Source organism: Atractosteus spatula, chromosome 6 (assembly GCF_055471065.1).
Source record: "Atractosteus spatula isolate fAtrSpa1 chromosome 6, fAtrSpa1.hap1, whole genome shotgun sequence".
Lineage (NCBI taxonomy): Eukaryota > Metazoa > Chordata > Actinopteri > Semionotiformes > Lepisosteidae > Atractosteus > Atractosteus spatula.
The window spans coordinates 25,530,408-25,552,607 of NC_142711.1; the positions used below are offsets into that span (position 1 = coordinate 25,530,408).

A 22,200-nucleotide genomic window follows, 5' to 3' on the forward strand; every position below is an offset into this window, starting at 1 on the left:
TCACTTATTTCTGAACTTTCAGGCCATGACCATAACAGTTAGTTCAGCATAACTGATATTGTTGCCACAGAGTGACATGCTATACAGGAGTAGCTTGTTTTTAAAACATATCTTCTCGTAGATTTCATCTCGTATTCACGTGTTTGCAGAGATAATGGTATGAATCCTAGACTATATGCAATATCACAGGAATTGTTTACAGGCTTTGGGCTGTGCTTTATTGCTTTCCCATGGACTCCTAGAGTCTATACATAAACTGATAATTAAATCGGCGTTCTTAATATTTTCAATCGACCTTACACTTCCTGGGAATGTCTTACTAACGGTTTGTAATTACTATCCTCCTTTCTCGCCGTGGTTCCACTTGGCTTGCGGGCTCTCTTACTAGATCGCCACCGCAAGCCCAATAACAACATTACTGCACCCCCCTACCCTGCCTCTTTGATTGCATTCCTCTCTTTGTATTTAAACATCCGGGTTTCCCAACTGGCTTTGCTTTACTCTCTTCTCCTCTCAGAAGCCATTTTGGACTCAGTTCAGTTTCTTGCATGTCAGTTTAGCCCAGTCTCTCTGGCTATTCAGTGTTTATAAGCAAAAACGGGGGTAGCGCGGAAGGTAGACGGGGGGAAAACACTACAATACAGCAGGCAGAGTTGTTTTTTATTATTGACATTAATATCTGGAAATTATTTTCTCCCGATGGATTTGCCTATATTTTAAAGTTTTTTTTATTATCCGTACCCGAACATTTTTCCCCACTGGGCTCCACACACAAAAGCAACGCAAACTCTCTTGGTGCTTTGGACATCTGGGGCCCTGGGTCATTTGGCTCGTTGTGTTGTGCTGATCAGCTCTTTAAATGTTCGGAAAGGAAAAGCGCTTTAAACGGAGAAAATCTGGTGCGCTTTTCTCAAATTAAAGGAATATGTTTGCGTCCTGGCTGACTTTTGCGCTTCTTTGGGGAACTTTTTGTGCAGGTAAGGACTTGTTTATTCATTTGATTGCGATTAATGAATTTGATATAATCGTAAAACCCACAGGAATTTGGTCGAGGACGTTGTTCAAGGGGTGGCCGAAAGTGGCAGAATATTTTCCTTGCAGTTTGATTTCAGTTTTAAAATGTTGCTTAAAATATTTTTCACTCGTAACTGTGGTACAAATCCTTTAGTCATTTTTACCTTAAGAGTAACGTCCCATTTAGGAACTTTCTAATTCGTTATTTTATGTGTACTTTTGGTGTTACTGAACAGGGTATCAAAATTTGAATGATCCAGGGTTGTTAAAGGTACACTTCATGGTATTACATTATAAAGGGCTCTGTAACAATCGAAAATGTTACAATTGCAAGCAATTTGTGAAAATGTTTCTCCGACCACTACTTGCTCATTGAATCGTTATTGTTAACATTTTTTGTAGCTCAAGTAGCAACAAATTATTTTTGTTGTTTAGACGAGTCCTTATCTTGACGATTTCATGAACATTGCTTAGGTTACTGCAAAAAATGTTTCTGTAGAGATGTGCACTTTTAAAAATGAAAGAGTGGACTTTGTTTTTACCCAGTAGTCATGTGGGCTGGTTTGCGATAGGAATGATCTAATTGAAAGTTGTAGAATACCAACCGCACTGGTTTCGGATTCCTTCGCATTTTTCCCATTAAATCCCTCGTTTTAAATTACCACGTGCGACAGAAAACGGTGTTCCTTCTTTGGCTAATGCAGTCTGTTTTAGCTCAAATGTCCATCTTTCACAACATAACCGAGAATGGTGAGATGAAACTTGGCATGTGGGTGTAATTGCTTCAGCATTTTTGATAGAACCATTTTAGTCCCTCAACCAGATTGGCAAAACTAATAGTATAATCAAGTACACGATACTGCCTGGATGTTTTGTTCTCCGGGCACGATATCAAACTTGCATGCTAACTGATCTTGGTGAAACATGCATTTCCGTATTACCTGTTTCGTTAGTAATTACATTCATAAACACTGATTTTGATTTAAATATACAGATAATTGAATTTTGGATCCTGCATGGCTGCTTTGTTGTGCAGTTCCCTCCTTGTTTTGACGAGTCTGGGGGAGGGGTACTGGGGGGAGTGAAAACAACCCTTTGTGCGTATTTTCATAGTAAGGAAATTAAATTCGAATTAAGTGTTACTTTCTCCCTTTATTGAAAGTAAATATTAAAACATCTTCCAAAATATCAAAACGACGCTGTTCTGTAACATGCACAGAATTTGGTGAATTGTTAAATAACGATGTAGGTCTTTTTTTTTGTATACAAAATCACGGCTTTTCCTTATTTATATGGCAATTGAACTAAGCTCTTTTTTTGCAATTTTGCTTCGTAAGAGAACTAAAGCACGAATCACAAAGACGGTTGTTCCAATTTATTTTAACACTCATATAGCGGACTTTAGTCACGTATTTGCGTTTATTTTCCTTTTAGTCAAAATGTTTACAAAATGAGCACGTGAAATTGCTCGGGCTAGCTTTGTTTTTCTTTGTTAGGTCCTGCGTTAAATGCGCAAAGGCTCTTGTATAGTTTGCGTTTTGAATGTAATAAATGCTGATGTAATAAGCTCAAGAGAAAGTGTGACCGTAGCAAGTAAAATGTGGTTATTGCTCTTTGTTTTTAGATCTGTTCGTGGACTTTAACCAAGGAATATTGTTCATAATTTACATTTAATTTTGATCATCGCTAATTCGCTTTTCCTGTACAATCCTAAACTGAACTATTGTTATTGGCTTTACATCGTATCTTGCTTTTTTTGTTTTTTTTTTAAGGTCAGGTTTTGGATTTTTGTGCAGTTTTGGCTTGAGCTCTGTGGCGTCTTTAAGCTGTTTTGCTAAATTTACTTCTGGAAAAAAGTTGATAAAAATGTTTACTGACAACTATGAAATTAGTGTAATTTTCACATTTTTTTTATTTGAGCTTTTAAGATGATACAGAAACCTGGGAGGATTCCCATGAAAGCATGAAGTTTTAAACAAGTTGCATATGTATATTTTCTTGAAGTTATTAGAGGTTTCTATATTATCAGAAGGACTTAAACAGCAATTGCCTGGTCAGTTTTTGTGTGCATCTTTGAGTAGAAATATAAAATAGGTCTCGAGGTCGAGTATTGGAGATTTTGGGCTCCAACAATAATAAAATGCTACTATTTTTTAAAACTAAAATTAAACTCATCGGTTGTTAATGTAACTGTAATGGGGTTTGTACACATTGTATATAAGACCGACTTTATCGAAAAAACAACACTGTATCAACATATTGCTACTTTATGACGATATAGGGAGCTAAGTGAAATGCCATTTTTTAAAAGACTACTCTATGGAAGGATTTTATGTATACTATATTTTTTAACCAGATGACAAATATTCTATTTCACAAAAAGTTCGTTTGTAATCGCAGTTAGTATTTTTTCTTCAAGCTTTTTTGTCCATTAAATGTTTTTTAGACAAACGCGTTAATTTAAGAAAAAAAAACAATAGTAAATGAACTGATAGATATAATTTATTAGAACAGTAGTTGTGGTGATTAATTGTGAACATGCAATCAATGCATGTAGTGCTGAAATTTGCAGAAGTTTGTGACCTATGGAAAAAAGTTCATATAATCTATCATTTTACTTGGTGCATGTATTGCATTGGTGTTTGGGACATTTTATAATTACATAATTTGAGTGATTAAACCATCATAATTTAATTTGTAATTCCGGAATACTCAAACGGAGAAGATAAAGGATTCCCTCTCTTTCAAATGCAGATGTTTTGAGATGCAGCTCCAAACGACTTCCTTCTTAAATGTGCGATTCCATATAAAAGCGCTTCCTTGGTAATGTGTATTCATTCAAATCTGTGTGGCGATAAAGTAGCACCTACACCCTTATCGTGGTTTTATTGTCGATAACCGAACACAAAAAAGGAATGCTGTAGGTTTTGAACTCTGCTGTCTCAGTGAATCCGTGCTCGGTCTTCAGTATTGTTGGGTGTGTGGCTTCTGTTTGTGTGTGAGGGATTGAGGGGGTGGGGTGGGATGATGTTGTAATAGACCTCTTATCACATGACTGCTGGATCTGTATTAACAGCGTATCTCTACCATGTCTACTGGGCGCTCTGTTCAGTTGCAAATTTTCAAAGGTTTTTGGCCGCATGGTTATTTGAAAGAGGAGAAAAAAGGTTATGGTGGTACCATGTTTGAGTGTTGTAAAATCTGATCACTTTCAAATTCAGCATAACCCGATTATTTTTACCAAGCTGATAAAATAGAGAAATGCTGGGGTTAGTTTGTTGCAGTGTATTTGCTTTGTAGTATTTTGGTTTGATGGAGGGTAGAGATAAACATTGGGGAAATGGGGGGGATGGGCACACTCCAGCAAGAGCCAGGATTTAAAGCGGCAGGGACTATTTTTTTTTCTCTAAGAGAACAAAGGTGTTGTTGCTAATATTTTTGATTATGGTAGAATTGAGCTTTTATTCTCTATCCACCTCGTCCATATCGAAAGGATGTATAAAGATAGACAATTCACAATGGACTGCGAAAATGTTTGCTTGGATAAAACTTTACAGATTTGCTATGAAAATGATCATATTTAATAGTCTTTCATTGTTATAATAAAGAAAAAAGTTGAGGAGTATGCATTTTAATGTGTTTCAACTAAGCACCAAGGCTAATATTATTTTGTAAAAATATTGAAACAAAAGCCTCTCTTTAATTTTAGAACTTATACTTCATTGTCTCAAATAATGTTACATATTCGAACAGCATTTCCCTAAATGTAAATCCTTAGGGGACGGGAGTCGTTGCTTCCGATGTTATGGTTTTACTATTTACAGCTATTGTTTAAACCATAATCTTGAGTTTGTACCTAACGCTGTTGGAGATACAATAGATTCTTCTTATGGCTCGTCATAAAATCTATCGTTTTGTAGAACTCTAACATTTTACGTTGTGTTTTTAAATGTGTTTTTTAACGGGTAAAGCCAGTTACTGAATGTTTATCCACGCGTGAAGTGAAAAATGTGATTGCTACCGCTTGTGATTTGCAGCAGCCTGTAGTAATATTGATAGTGTTCCGTTTGTGGCTTGGCTAAACTTTAATTTTTGACATGTAGGTTAAAAATGACCTCTGTGGGTTTTTTGTGTTTGACTAGAGGTGATTGTGCATCATTTCCCACTGGGAGGAAAGAAAGATGATTGATTGCGTTAGTTAATTTGAAGGCCTTGACAATCTTAGACTGAAAGAGGCATACAATGCTACATTGCTAGTTTCACTAGTACTGCTGGTATAGGACTCTGTTTTGCTCCCATGGTGCAAATATCAAATTACAGTTGACCCACCTCCATGTTAATGTGATTCAGCCCTTTTCTTTCTTCCTCTCTAATGCAGAAGTGCGTCTGTGGTTTCAGGTGTTTGTTCATGTGTGCATATTAAAAACCACAAAGATGTAACCAATAAGCACTTCTCTAATTTTATCTATTATTTGCATATTTTATAACCTCTTCCTGCCACAGCATAATGTGTTCTCAATGTGTGTGTGTAGTAATATCTAGTCATCTGCATTGCTATTGCTAAAATTGCTCCAAACCTTCTGGTAAGATTGTTTCCACATTTTATTTCTGAAGATGATAAAAGCTGTCATAGCATAATAAAAAAAATCAGTGCAATGTGACTGTACTCATTGCTTATACTCTTATAAAATTTCCCTTAAAACTACAAAGAATTCTACCTGGGAATATGGACAAGGACTCATGGGATTTACTAAGACTGAACGAACAATATATTCAGCTCAAATATTAGTACACAAGCTTATAGCTTTGGGACTGCCTTGGGCTACAGTGGAGAAAAGTTATGGAATATAATAGTTCCTATTTTTAGTTGGCATTTGTGATTCACAATCTTATTACAGGTAACCCACATAAAAAGTTATACCTACTACTCCACAATGTTTTAGAAGTAATGGCTTTATTTGTGCTGTTTGTGATGTAGGGGGGGGATTTTGAGATCAAATCAGATTTGTCAAACGGGCAAGCTTGAACAAACAATTTTATCTTGTATTTTTCTCTCCTGAACACATGGTTCAGCACTTCAGTGACATAATCATGGAGAAACATTTAAAACCAAGCAAAACAATTTCTTGCCATTTGAAATTGATGAAAAATGTCTAAATAATTTCTGAACAAACAGCCCAGAAATACATGATTCCAACTGTAGCAAAGGTTTCTTGCCTCACAGCACACTAAATATCGCAATGGATTTTTTTGATCGGTTTTACAGTAACTGGACTTGTGCTCAGCAATGCAAATGACCGTGATCACACCCAGTCAGGAAAATTTAGGATTAATTGCTAAAACGGAGCCAGAGTTTTCTAATGGAACAGTTAATCATTCTTATTAAAGCTTTCTATGCCATGCTTGGAAATAGACTCCTAAAAGTCATAAAATAAGAAAAAAAGTATTTGTGATGCTGGTGTTGGTATAACATTAAACCCCTTGGACAGAATAGCAAGTTTGAGAGAATGTGAGATGACCACTTATATCTGGGATAAACTGTAATTGCCAGCAGAAGCATTATTGTTAAGATGGACAGACTAGATTGACTAGAGCTAATGGGTGATCACGTGGATTGTTCACTGATATTTTACAGATATGCTCTCAATTTACCTTTTAACATCTTGATAAGTTGTTTTGGTAGGCAATGCATACTGCTGTGTCGACTTTGGCATGGATGCCTATTGGACTTGGAGCATTTCTGAAAAATCCTTTGAACCTGAAACCTAATCCTCAGGATTGTTACAGCACTTATCCTAAGATACCCAGAATTAGAATTTATAGTTGTCGATATATATCCTTAAGAAATGTACAGCCTTGCTGAAATTTTATCTGGACGCCATTTCCCCATGCCTTGGAAAAATCAATCTTTTTTCCAGGCTATTTTACTGTTCCGGTGTAAAGTGCATGGACCGACTTGTAGGTGAGAAGGAAATTTAACATGATCTTTACCGCTTTCTGGAAGCCCTTGTCTGAGTCTGTGCATTTGTTTTTTGGTACTTCTTCTTGAGGACACTTTGCATCTTAGCCATTACTTCTGCTAGGAGACCACCAACTCTTTTGGGAGTTGAGAAATGCGTCTTTTTTTGCTAAAAGCAAATCTAAGGTCTCTTTTTGCATTTGATCTATGTATTCTTACCAAAATGCATTTTATGGCTTAATATAGCCCAGGCCATTAAAATGGAAGTGTTCTGAAGCCCACTCTTTCTGTGTGAATCTAAGAAGTAGCTGTGCATTCTGTCCTTTGTGTGCCCTCATCTTTTATATTCAGCAAACTGAGGGCTGGTGTCAAGATTCGCAGTCTAGTTTGTGTGACGAGCATAACTGTTGTGTGTGTGTGTAACCTTGGCTTTCTGAAAACAAGTTTCTGTCATTATTTTCGTATGTCACTCTGTTACTCGCTACACATCCTTAAAGAGACAAGGAAGATGTTGGTGTTAATACAGTGACGTAGCTGGTTGGGTGACCCCAGCTACTGTACTGCACACAAACTCATTAGGACATTGGTATTGAGCCTCTGACATACATGGACTTAGGGGTGGGTAATCCCTTCAGGTATCATAACATCACTTTAGGTAACTGAGGTAGTTACTGGTACCAACTGAAGTTGGAACATACCATCTTTGATCTCCAATCTCCAACCATGTAGCCTTTACTGTGAAGCTCCTGTGGTGTATAGCAGCTCCTAGTTTAAAGTAATCAGCATACGATGCAATAAATTGTCTTGAGGATAGCTTGTAAAATGTCCACTTGAAGTTGACATAGTCAAGATGTTATGTGTAACAGAACAGAATATTATGTGACAAACAAGAAAGATTTGACTGGAAAGTCAGTCATGTGGAATATAATTTGCAAGCAGCCATCAGTTTTCTAAAATCAAAGTCAAGGCTGCTCCCTGTCTTGAGTAAGGGTTGTGATGGTGTGGAGCAGGCTTGCCGTGTTATTGCCAAGACCGTGGATTCTTTTAGGCAAGAGCTGAATGAGATCCTTTGATCAATTTGCTACTACCAAATGGGTCAAATGGTTTTGTCTCATTTGAAACTTAATTTTCCTCAATACAGGCTTTGAACTAAATGTGTAAACGTGATAGGTGCTAAAGTGTTGTAAATGCCGACCTTTTCAACGGTTCAGTTGTAATTAATGAAGCTACCTGCTGACGGCTTAGAAAGTGAGGTTTTTAAGAAAGAGTCCTCCTATTGCTACATGTGGTTGCTGCAGCAGTACAGCCAGAGTACTGAAATTTTGTGAAACTCAAGTGCTGTGGTGCTTCCAGTTTCTTGTATTTTAATTTTAGCATAATCAAGTAATTGACCCTTCCCTTCGTGTTGTATAGTTTAAATGCTGTGCAGGTTCTTTAGTGGAAATAATGCACATGAAATGGTCATGCTGTCAGCTCCTTACTGTGGAGGCGAGAAGTGTTACTATGATCAGATGCTCAGCAGCTTTAGAAACAGTCTTTCAAAAAATGGCAGCAGAAATACAATACCTAAACTATTTTGACTTTTTAAAAGTCAATTTTTATGAATTTGTCCGTTTAAGGTACTATTCTTGTGTTGAAGTGTAGCTGGTGCTTGCATGGATGCAGATGTTATTAGCTATAACCAGGATTCTTAACTGTGCAGGTTTTGGAATTTAAACAAATACCTGCTTGGGGTTGAAATTCTCAAAGCACCATTAACTTTTTTTTTCTGAAGATGCGCATCAACATTTTACAACAAGTAATAGGTTTATTCCATGCTGAAAAAAAGAAGAAAGAAAACACAATGTTTCTTTTTTCTTTTTTTCAGCATGGAATAAACCTATTACTTGTTCCTTTGCAGCCTACGCATGCTGACGCAGCTACCCACCTGAACATTTTACAACGTCACATCTTTTTTTTTTTAAATGCCCCCTATACAGTAATTGACTCTTTGCAAATATATGCTAATATGGTACCTAAACATGCTATGAAAAGTATTTCCACATAGGTTTATGAAACATAAAACATTACCTTCAAACTGAATGGTCTGTTTTATTACCATTTCCATGTTAAAATGCACAAATGCAATATGAAGCTTGAAATGCATAGGATAGAAGTCAAGTCGATGTAGACATAACTGACAGATGTATTCAGCCACACTTGAAGTATTATGCTGGACATTCACATTAGTTTTTTGTATGTTAAATGTGTACTTCATGTTGTCCATTATTCCTTTTTGTCTGTCAAAATGTCTGGTAGTGTTCAGCCATATACCTTCTCTTGAATTGAGAGGAAAACAAAATGGAGAGGACCGTTTAGCTTGTTTCTCAACCCAGCGAGTAGGTCTGCTCACACTATTTACATTTATACATGTCATCATACTGTTTAGTAACATTTGCTAGTTTCACTTGCTTCTAGTTAAGTTGAATTCACACATGTAATGTTTGAAGATTGGTAATTACAGCAGGCAAATAAAACTCAAAGACATTTAGCTTAAACAGAACTAATTTTAAAGCTCTGGAAAATGGAACCCTATTTGTTCATAAGACTTGGAGCACAACATATTGCAATTTATCATCTTAGATTAACATCATATAGTAAACTCTGTATTGTTTGAATGAATTCCTAATAGTCGTAAGTCAAATGGTACTACTATGAGTACTGCTTTCTTAATATTACAGTTTAGTTTTAGGTACAATATTAAATTATACTTGTTTAAACTTATATTTTATCTTTTACAAAACATTATCCGACTCTACTAGTGAATACTAATTATCAGTAGCTGATATTATTTATATTTGCTATTATTTCCCTCCCTGAGCCTAGATTTATTTTTGAGCAGCATACCTTTGAATTATTTAAAATGTACATTGTGTATATAGGAAGTTTACCAGTTTGACAGTAAAATCAGAATGTCTAGCTACTACTATCTTTTGACATGTAACCAGTTAAAAACCTGAGTCTTAAAAGTCATGTCATAAGCACTGATCTAAAAGAATGTATGATAAAACTATATCCACATTTCACTAAGTTATCACTGTCTTATATATCCACTCCTTTGCACGTAAATGTGTGTAGCTAACTGTAACGAAGCTACCAGGAAAGGTAACAGGTTCCTAACATACAGATAGAGGACACCTTTAATACATCCATATTTTGTCAATAGAGACTTAAAGAAATATCATGCTTGATCCCTAGTTTTACTGAGCACATATGAAGAATAGTTGAGCACTCATGTTTGTGAGTAATGTGGTGGCTAAGTAATGTAGTGTTTTGGATTTTTCGGAAAAAAAAACATAGGTGAACTTTGTTACATATTTTTTGAGTACTCATAGTTTTCATTGATGTGTTCTACAGTACATGGACAACATTAGATAATCTATATTTAACAAATACTGTGGGTTATATTTATCTCATACTCTGCACATGATGGTTTACTGTAATTGAGACGGATGCCTGATAAAAAAAAAAGAGAAGGATATCCATAATATTCTCTGTACTGAAGGTTATATTACTGGCTAATTCAAGATGTTTGCCTGCAGTAGTGTGGCTTATTTCACAAGTACAGTTGATTTCTGGCTTGCAGCCTGAGCTCCTTCTGAGCAGAGCTCTGGATGTTTTACAAGTCTCCCAAGAGGAGCTGGCAGTGCACAGAAATGTCATTTTAGCACTTGTGATCCCATTATGGACAAAGGGGTGGCTGAATTCAATAGGAGGCGAATATATCACAAGAATTTTTAAATGTATAAAATTATGAAGGTACAGTGAATGCTCAGTTTAACTGACTAATTGGGGGGGGGTGTCCGTTATTGCTGAATGCCGGTTAGATCATTAATTATGTTTTTCAGCTCAAAACCTCTGAAAAAATATATATGCTTTCTGTTTTTTTAACTTAATTTTTAACACGATCTGGTGCCAGTGCCATTTTATTATAAATGTACGAGATTTATTTCATGTGTTGTATATACACTGTATAAAATTCAATAAAGTATACGAAACACAAACACGCATCATACGCAGTCAACTGCTATACCAATTGTTGACATTACTGTGGAGAACGTCTGGTATTTCTGATTTTACAGACAAAATTCCCCTTTTACAGATTTTGTCCATTGAATCTGAAGTCTTTTAAACTGAGGTTTTACTGTATTGTGTGCATAGAAAGATTTGCTGTGACATTGGGGTACTCCCACAGTAAACACCACCAAAAGTAAGAGGACGGTCTTTTTCCTGCAGAACATGACAAAAGTAAATGCCCTGCATTTGTACTAGTGTCTTTTGCCTCATAAAGTCACAAAGCTTTAGGGTGTTCCATCCATTGTGAACTGGTTTTCATATAACAATGAAACATGACAAAACGTTGCGTAAGCACATACCAGTCTTGTTTTAATGTTCATTACCAATGCATTTCTTAACTTTATTTTGAGCTCCTATTTAGAACATAGGTTATAAATGAGAAGAGACCACTCAGCTTATCTACTCTATTTGGTAGTAGGCTGATCCAGGGATCTCACCCGCACATTTCTTGAAAGAAGTTCAAGTAGGGAGCGGCGTCAGAATGCATAGGCTGCAAAGAAACAGGTAAAGGTTTATTCCATGCTAGAAAGAAAAGACAGCGTTTTGGGTGTGGAGCCTTCTTCAGGTGTCACTTGAAGGTGTTAGCACCTGAAGAAAGCTCCACAGCCAAAATGTTGTCTCTTTTCAGCGTTACCTATTTCTGGTAAATTGTAAGTTGTTTCATACACAGCCCTTTGGGTGAAGAAATGGAGAATTGAGGTTTGAGGATTTTGAATACTTGTTCCCTCATAATCTTCTCTGTTCGGGATTGATTCATACAATTAATGCCGAAGAATATTTAGTGTCACAGTAGAGCCAAATTCAACTTTTTGTCTTGATCTCAGTTAAATATGTTCCTTTTAATTTCAGTATTTTTTCATTGCTTAGTGTAGCCTTAGAACCTCGAGAATCCCAAGATAAAACATTTTGCCCACCTGGGGCATTTTAATTTTAGTAACTCTTATTGCTGCACGAATATAAATTGGCAAGTTAAATTCTAAAGGTGCACAGATTATATGGATATTTTGTGGAACATTAGTTTTTAAAATGATATGTAACTGACATTTTAACAATCTGAAATGGACTTTTAATTATGCAGCACAATGTAGTCTCTTTACTCGCTGTAATACATCTGTAATGCAGTCTGTTTACAAAAGAGATAATGCAACCAATAAGATTATTTGAAGTCCCCTTGATCAATCAGTGCAGTCTTATAAAAACATTGGTTCTGTACATGACAGTGGGTCTGTGGGCACTCTCTGTATTTCATGTGCCTTCAGGTGGTACTTAATTGAACCCTGAAGTAATACTGCTGAATTTCCTGCTGTTTACTATGGTTGTGACATATCGTTTAAATACAGAAAGGTCTTAATGAAAAATACAAGAAATGAAAATAAATGTAATGGTGTAGGTGGTGAGATTTCTGATAAATACACATCTCTAAACATTTTATATCAAACTGGAAATTCTCAAGTTTATCATTGTAGTGTCAGCAATAATTCCCAGCTAGTGCTTTGGTTTTCTTTTAAAGTTTACGTAATCCTCTGTATTTGCATTGGTTGTCCCTTACTAAATGCTTTCAAACCATGTGCACTTGACATGTATTGTGAAGAAGCAGCTAAACAAGACCATTTTCTCTTCCCTGCTGGAATGTTTCTGGCAGAGGTCACATCAAGAGAACACCAAGTGCCTCTGTTGGCCTCTACTGAGTGTTTAATGAGCACAATGAATCTATAGAATTTGAAGTCTGAAGGTGAGTGGGCTGAAAATAGTTTTGGATGCAAAAAATAAATACTAATTTAGCAACGGAAATTCCTGCTGGTCTACAAAATGTAAAAGTTATTGCTGTATTGTGTTTGAGTGCAGTGTTGTTGCCAAGGTCTCTTAGTTACAGCTTAGTTTCAGACTTGCGTATTGGCATCCATCATTAATCGGGGTTGAGTTATGCTTATCAGTTAAATCTTGTCGATGTTTATTGGACACTGATCTTAGTGAGTAACTGGGTAAGTTACAGGTAAATGAACAAGGTGCAAACAGCTATACTTTTTTAAGTGGATATTTGCATTTTGTTATTGTCCATAATACATGTAATACCATTTAGGAACTGAAGCAGTGGTTTGGAGCATTTTAATAAATTAAATGCAATTGTACACATTAAAAGACAGAGCTCCAGAATGTAAGTTGTCATCTGTAGTACTATAGCGTTCAACCTGTATTGTCATTCATTACAAATTTATACAGGGATGGTGTAGTATAGACAGACCCGATTTAATTCAACACTGTTGCTGGTTCTGAAGCTTGAGGTAAAGAAAGGCCTTCGAAATTATTGTGCTTTAATTGTCTCATACAGGTAATACCTGTCAGCATTAAACGTTATAAAGTAGAATTTTGGAAATAGCATTGAGGAGTTTGAAGGGGGAAGTGAAGAGTAAATCAAGCTGTGATAAATAAAAATTGAGTTGATTAAACTTTAAACTCTTTAAGGGTACTTTAATCTGCCTGCAGGGAAGAATCTGCAGATAGATGAACAAATTCAAATTTGAATGGGAGGTAAATCCAAAGAGAAGCTGCATAGGAAATCTTTAGCAAGTAGAACACAAAGTGAGACCGTCAGGGAAAAACAGTAGGCACTTAAATGCCAGGAGTGTTTGTCCTACAAAAAATGTAGGAAATAAAAGCTACCACATTAGCATATGACTGTGATATTGCTGGAATCACAGAAGCATTACTTCCTTGCATATGCATAATGCTCTTCATCCCAAAGGATCCCAGAACTGTTTCACAAACATCTTGCACACGGAGAAGGCTCCACAGCCTAAATGTTTTTTTTCTTTTCAGCATGGAATAAACCTTTACTTTGTTCTTGTTTCTCACGTAGTTGTGGACTCACTTCATCAAATAAAGTCCAGCACCTACCTAAGCGATGTGATCTGTAGAAAACATTATGCATCACCCACCAAGTGCAATACACAACAGATCAGGTTGATAAGTGACAGATTGACATTGCTTCATTAAAAGAATTGAAATTGTGGTTAAACTAAACATATTGGCCTGCATACACTGGGTAAAAAAAACATGTTTTATTGTGTTTGTGGGGAATAAAATTGGTGTTTTAATCCTTTTTTGAAACATGAAATACATTATTTTAAAGAGAGGAGGATCTTTTTCGTAGAATGTATTGGCCTAACCGGCAAAACAAAATAGCAAATAGCCCAACGTAATTATTACATAACTATCAGTTAACCTGTTATATAACAATTTGTTCTTTCAGTACTGTTCTGCTTATTTGTTTTGTAAGTGCATATCGCAGTAATCCACTGTTTTTTTTCACTGTTTTTTTGCATTGGAGTGGTGAATAAAATATAGCTTTTAAGCTGCAAATGAAAAGATTTGTTGGTACCACATGCATTAAGTGAAGCCATTTTAAAATAGAGGAGCTAATTCATTGTCAGTGCTGCAAAAGAGAAAAGCTGAGATTAATTTCACACTGAAAACTAGCCTTTAGAGCCAAACCATTTTCCTTTTAAAGTGTTTTTCTTTTAACTCTTCAGCATGCAGTTATCTTCTGTTTGTTCCAGTACGTATAGTTCTCGATTGTCGTTACACTACACCTATTGAATTGTGTTTTTATGATGGATTAATTATTTTGCTGTCCATTTCTCTTATTGCTTTTCTGCTTCTTGTGCTTTAAAATATAAAATGACACAAAACTCATATTTGATCTGGTCCTGTGGAAGAAAAGTTCAACTTGATCCTATGGGGGGGGGGTGGGAAAGGTTGCTGGTTTAGTGTTTCTCTTCTGCGGATGTTCTCTTTTGTGGGTGATTTGGTTTCTTGGGGTAGGGAGAGAGCAGGAGGTTGGATTCTGGAGAAGGCTGCTCAGTGTGGGATTGATAGTTTGTGAAGGCCTCATGCTTGAAAAGTTAAAAAGGCTCCTTTCCCCCCTGCTGGGAGATTCCTTTGTCAGCCATTTGTTGGGAGTGTGAAAAAATAAGACGGGCCTTGTCTAGAGGCACAACACTGGTCCCCGTAGAGGCCCCCCTCTGCTTTTGTGCCATCTAGTCTGTGCTGAGGTATGTCAGGTCATGAGGGTTTGTTTGTGGAAAAATGGCTGAGGCGGGGGGGTTGGGCAATGGCTGCTGGTAATCTTCTGCTCTAGTACCTAGGATACTTTTGAGACAAAATACTGCCTTTTCTGTGGTTGTCGTGGCGCAACAAGAAGCAAACAAAAACACGGCTAAAACAAGCATCATTTTGAGACTCCCCATTAAACACAAAATTGATTTGTGCAGAGTAAAATGGCTTCTAAACCATAAGATCAACAAACAGCTTTTCCTAAGTAACTGCTTTGCAATAAAATGAAATCCCCTTCCAGCTACTGAAGTTCCTTCCATTATTAAAATTGTTTTAAGATGTTTTCTTTCATGCTTTGGCCTTAACTGATTACTGTTATTTAAAAAAGTTGTACCTCTGCTGAGAGTTAAGACCTTAAAATAGCTGCTATTTACATATTAACTTAATTACTTTGTAGTTGATTGATTTTTTGTGATTCCGTAGTGATTTAGCTTTCCTGTAAAATAATTAATTGCTGTGCAGTACTACAGAATTATTTGTTATATTTATTTTTAAATGTTCTAATCTTATAGCAGACAGTTAAGAGCCTATTGAGCACAATGGGCAGTTAAAACCTGTGCAGCACATTTGCTCTTACATTTCCTGGCAAGAATGCGGAACTTGAAAGAAATGTCTATGTAGGTGTTATGCAAACTTAACATTTTCTATATTCTTCATATTATTTAGAAATTGAGGGACATTAAACTCAGTTTGGGGTCATTCTGTAAATATCTTGCCAGGTTTAGTTTTTTGCATTTGGGACTTCAATACACTCATATAGATGTGTAGGCAACACTGTTACACTGTAACACATTTTCTTATCTTAATTTAAGTGTAAAATGGTGATGAACTGTTTCCCTTATTGCTTGGTACCACCTGACTTTATAGAAAATGTGCATGCTTTTACTTTGGGATAAAAGCAAAACACTCCATTACTTTTGGGGTTGCATTACTATACCTAATTTCAGTCCTTCAAAATGCCAGTTTTGGATTATGGTATCTCTTATTTGTGAATGTTGTTCTGCTGCTTGCGTAATTGTATATAAATGTTTTATCGTCAATAGATATATTACTGTTTAGGGAAAGAAATTCCCATAAAATAAGCATTTTAACTTGTACAAGGATTTCAATACAAAAATAAATTTGTTTCAGCACTGTGTACAGGAAGAATGTTTCTTTGTATGGTTTTGTGAAGTTAGAAGCTTTTTAGTGATGATAACCAGTAATTCATTTCAAACAATCATTTCTTAATTTGGTTCCATTCCTGTTACTCAGAAGCCAGTGTGGTTTTCTTGTTTTGCTGTAATGACTGTAGATGTTGAGAGCAAGCAAAGTAAAGCCATGCTTTTTTTCCCCATTGGCAAATGTGCTAAATATATTAGCTGATGTTGGCAAAGAAAAGGCTTTTGCTTGAAATGGTCTTGTGTGTGGGGGGGGGGGAGCAAAACCTTGCATTGCTGTTTCCTTCTGTATTTGGACACTTGTTTAATTCGATAAAATGTACAGAAGATTTTGCTCCCTTTTGCATTCACAAGATCAGAAAGAACCCCATCAGAAACAACTGCAATGTAACTACCAGAAGCTAATACCTATGTAGTATGAGAGAGACTTTTTAAATCATTGGGCTTTTCATGTAACTCTTGTTTTTGTCTGTCAGATATTAATGAAATTGCAAAAATAGTTAGGCTCAATTAAGCATTATGTTACAAATGGATTCAACAACATGCAACAGTGCATTATTGAATTTATTAAAACGTCTTGCAGTGTTGTCATCTAAGATATTTTCAGTGGAGCTGCAACATCTGTTATGAAAATGCAGCCCTACCAGCTGACTGTCCGGAGGAGTAATTTAGTCAGAGCACTTCCTTCTGCATAAAGAAGTTATTTCAAGAGAGCGATGCAGCAGATGCTTGTTTTTTTAAGACTGAGATTTAGTGTTAATCTCAGCTCTTGACAGTGATATGACCCGGAGCCTGTCTCATGACCTCCCGTCTCCCAATCCAGCTGTCACATGCGAAATGCGGAGCCCAGACCAGGCAGTATTTTTATAAATGCAGCAATAACAGCAGCAGCAGAAAACACAATAACCCAGGTCCTTAAATGAAACCCAGATGCAGTTTCTGTCCTATAGTTCTGTCTTGCTGTGAAAATGTAAATTGGCTGTGGAGCTTGGATTAGGTAGTTATTAAATGTTAAGATTGTCGTGTTTCAGACAGCTACAGTGCTCAGTAGCATTAAGGTAGTTGCTGTCTAGCAAAAAGGTATTTTAGCAATTAGAAAATAATTGTGATTTAGTATTTAATAAATAAGCAAATTTAATGAAAAATGTAATTAAAAAGAAAGTTATGTATTCTACCAACAGAACTATCTTTTGCTAGACAGTAGCAAAAATAAGACCTTGTCCTGAGATGACGGGTTCTGTCATTGGGGGAGTGATCTTAGGTCAGTGCCTTTTGTCATGGAAAGTATGGGCTACCACCTGCCATGCTGAGACCCAACAATGACTGTTGGCAGAGGAAGAATAAAAGAGCTCAGATTGAGCAATAGGTAATATTTATGGAGTTTGAGGGCCCAGTTAGCTCTTCTTTTACAGGGTTTAAAAATTGGACTTTATCCTTTTGTCTCAAACTATTTACGTTTTCTTGCAGACCTGTTGAGAACATTAGTTCTAATTGGCTAATATTATTGACAGCAGTAGCAGACTTGGCTTATTATAAAACCATCTTTACTTCGCAAATTTACCTTCTCTCTCCTGTTCCTTGTGCTACATTGGCATGAACAGTTGTGGTTAATTTATAAAGTAAGCTTATACTACAAATGGTTTAACACATCTGTGAAGTCCTTCTTATCAAACCCAGCATGCATCCTGTTTTCATTGCATTTTTTACACTAACAAATGCAGAATTATAAACAACTAAGAGACTATTCACTCGGAGGCATTATACTCTACTAAATTAATTTTGTAGACATTAAACAGGTTCACCCAGTTTGGAGAGTTTTCACCCAAAACACTGTAGTGTCATCACATACTTACTGCATCACCAAATTCCTTACTTTCTTAAGCTCAAAATGGTGAATGGAAATTACTAGAAAATTCAGGTTTTGCACACTTTGGATTCATGAAATGTAAGTTTTTTGCCCAATCTGTTTTCCTTGGTTTCATTTATCGCAGATATTGAAATAGGGGATTCAATGTGCACTGCTGGCCTGTCCCAAGTAGATGCTTTTTTCCTTATTGTATCCAGCCATTTTGTGGAGTCCCTTTCTTTCCAAACAAAGGATTGGATCCATTTTGGTGATTGATTGCTGTGTATTGTGTGACTGTCGTCTTTGACGCTTTCGCCTAGTGAACATACTCAATAAGTTTAGCTGTGGTCAGTGTTTGCATGGGCATGCGATAGCAGACATCTTTTAATGAAGATCTAGAATTTTACTTAGGCCTTAATCAATTCACTTACTATAAATTCTCCCTACTTAAAGATTTTCCATGTTCTTAATGTGTTTATTAAAGTTAGCCGTGAATTATTTTCCTAACTCTACCTTTTCTGTTTCGGTCTGCAAGCTTTGAGCAAAGCTTACCTTTTTTTACAAGGAAAATAAGGATCACTGTGTATTATTTCTTACATATTTTAATGCTAAATTTGATGGCAGTGTATTCACTTACTTGACTGTCACATTTCTATAATGATAGAGATAAGTGGCTTTGGTTTTTACTTAAAATTAAGACCATATTTTAACGAGTGAGTTCTGAAAAATGTCAATGTTGTGTCAAGTGCTGGGGTGTCACAAAAGGTACAATAGCATGTATCTGTCAAAACTAGTTTTATTGATCCAAATGCATTTTTCATTGTTCTGCTCCAGGTGTTTTGTGCAGTTTAAAAGTCAGAAGATCATATAATAATGTCACAAGCTGTTGTCTCGGTTATCTTTGGCCCATTTTAAACTTGGAAGAGAAAAGACTGATCCAGTGAGCAGGTCCTCTTCTGAATTAATGAGTCTCCTGACCTCAGATTGCCCTGTTTGTTCTTGAGATGCTATTTGGCACACACCAGGAATATCAAAAGCAGAATCGTTGGGAGTGTGTACAGTTTCTTTATTATTTTTTTGCACTGTGGTTGTGTGGTTGAGTTGTGGCTGGTTTCTCGCCAACAGCTATAAATAGAATTGTGTAAGAGTTAGCATCTGAATGAGAGGGAGAGGCAGGAAAGGAAAAGCCCCATTTGGCTTCCAGCTGGCTGTCTGCCAAACACTGGATTGGCTCAGCAGATGAGTGTTTTTGAGGTAGTATAGTAAGGAGAGTGCTGAGTATCTGGCTTTTCAGTACTAAGGGGTTTTGTGAATGAGTCAAAACAAATTTTGCAGCTTATTTTTTTCTCTTGTATGGTACAGTTAAAATACGGTTACATTTGTATCTAATTTCTAGTCCTGGACAGTGGACATTTATGCTCGGAACCCCCAAACACAGTGTGAATTGCGATGAAAGCAAAGTTCAGACTTTTTTTTTACAAATTGCATCCTGAGATTACACCCATTTTTTGATTTTGTCTCAAAGTGTACCATAAACTCAAATATTGAGCTGAATGCAACAGGAAACTCCCCATGGAGTTAGCCATGGGGGGGAAAAAAACTAATAGAATTTTGGACGTTTATTGGCCTTAAACATTAAAGTTCTAGTACAGACCTGCGTCCCTGCAACTAACATTTGCAAGTTAACATTTTAAAGAAAAACTTCATGAAAGAAAATCTCAGAATTTTGGTTTGGCTTGCCCTGGTCTTTTTTTTTTAAGGAGAATGCAAAAATAAGGTGTTTGGAAAATGCTAGCACATTTTTTAGTTTTAGCAAACTATTCACACAGATTTCAATGTCCAAATCACAGGTACAGAGTAATAAGATACCTTTTAATTTTGACTAATTTTAATGATTATTGTATTTTTCTTATTGCTTTTACACCAAGTGGGAACCCAAGCAGTGCTGTGGTAAAGAATATACTTTGACTGTCAAAGGATTGCATTACATGGTAGAATAGATATTTGAACTTTCAATATTAGTTTGCACAATGAACTATTGTCCATTTTATTGCATTTAATTTTCCATTAACCTTGGAGAATCTGTAACAGTGGAATCAGACTTCCACATCAGTTTGTAATAAAATTCGCATTGATCAAAGTTTAAGAATGTAAATGCGTGTAAACTTACATATAATTTATTCTGCTTAGCAATAATAAAGATTTCATTTCACTGACAGGAGGCACAAACTAACAGTAATATACAACCTTTAATATCAAAGATTTTTAAAAAGATAATTACTGTAAAAAGAGATCATAGAATAATACATTACTGCAAACATGACATTTTGAGTTTTCTACCTAAAGCAGTCATTAATTCCTCTATTAGAACACAAACCACCCCGGAAGAAGGGTGTAATCTTTCTTTTTTACATTTCAGCATAGATTAATTTGTTTCATTTGAAAATGGGGCCTTGAACATCCTTATAAATATGTATGGCCCAAAGATACAGATGGAAATGCATTATTTGTTTGAGGTCTATAAAACAACTCTTGTTTCACCACACACAAAAGTGCCAGACAGCACTCAATTAGAATGGCCCTAAATGAATGATAAAGCACAGGAAAATTGCCAAACCATTTAAAAATGTTGCTGAAGCACTAATGTTTGAGATAAGTATATTGACTGAAACTGTGTAATGGACTGTGGGTAAAAAAGTGATGGGGGGGGGGGGGGGTGTTTTTTGTCAGCTGTTTTTGTGTGATCCAGTTGAAGTTTTAAAAGTTACTGCTATACTCCTGTTTCAAATTGTTTACAAAGTGAGAAATCGTTTAAGTTCAAGCAAATCCATGCAACACTGTGTGCTTCCTTTTAACAATAAATTTAACACGGCACAGACCTATTAACAGAGACATGTATATAAGATGAGAGAAAAAATATAAAGTAAAATCTAATTGTCCAAGTTAATAGCCATGGGAATAAAGTATAACTCAGTTCTGTAGCATTTCAATCCAGGAAGTCTAAATCTAATTATTTAAATTTGCATTCCACGTTGTAACCTTAACTGGGGAAGTTTTAATTTATGGAGAACATAGTTTTGCTCGTTTTTAATTTAAGCTTAGTTGTTCCAGATAACAGTTCCGTTAAAATAATTGTACAAGAAAAGAACGAAATGGCAAATTCATGGCTGATTCTCTCTAAAAACAGTTATCTTTTATAAATGATCTGACGGCATGCATTATAAAAATTGATAGCTTCTAATTTGAAAAAAATAGACTTCCAGTGAAGTTGGTTAACAGGCTGCTTCCCAACATGAGGTGAACACTTAGGGAATGTTTTAATTAAAAATATCCTGCTTGTGTTACTTAAGTCTTTTCTCTTGATATTGTGCGTTTTAAAATCTGCTCTTACATACAGGATTTAGTGATGCCATATGGAACCTGAAAAGATTCCGTTTATCTTGGTTTATTGTTCTCGGCTAAGGTTTCTCCCTGTGTTCAGGATTTCAGACTGATTTTATGTGGTTTATTTTCTTATTAAAACAAGGAAACCAGTTTTACACATTGTTGCATTTAATTATAGTTGTTCATTTTTTTTTTGCACCAGACTAACTGAAAGCAAATGATTCACATGCCCTGTGTAGTACAGCTGGTATCTGTTGAGATCAAGCTAAATATTTAGAGTAGCTCAAAACAGAATAAAGAAGTGTGTACTTTGCCCATAGAGAACTGCAGTGGTCTTCAGCCTTGCTTGGTTTCACAACTGGTCTAAGAGGTAATCAGTATTTACAAACTTAGACTTGCTTGGATACCCTCATTTTTTATAGTGTTCAATTTCTTTGTTTCTGATTTACCCAGAAAAGTATTTATAGCAAGAAAACCACTCCTGACACGGTCTAAGATAACCCACAGATCTAAATAAGATGGAAAATCCATTAGCCTGGAGTTCTCTAGGTCAACACCACCCATGTCACACACAAGAGGGGCTGTGGTCTGGCCAGGTTGTGGGGAAG

At 36.0% G+C, this 22,200-nt stretch overlaps 1 protein-coding gene across 1 annotated transcript in view; it reads left to right on the forward strand.

Annotated features, from left to right (window-relative positions):
- The first annotated feature begins 660 nt into the window (after positions 1-660).
- acvr2ba (activin A receptor type 2Ba) overlaps positions 661-22,200 on the forward strand; it is a 57,550-nt gene continuing 36,010 nt past the window's right edge. Inside the window, exon 1 of the mRNA XM_088919528.1 lies at positions 661-977. Coding sequence (XP_088775654.1) covers positions 926-977 — 52 coding nt within the window. The 5' untranslated portion in view covers positions 661-925. The remainder of the gene's footprint in view (positions 978-22,200) is intronic.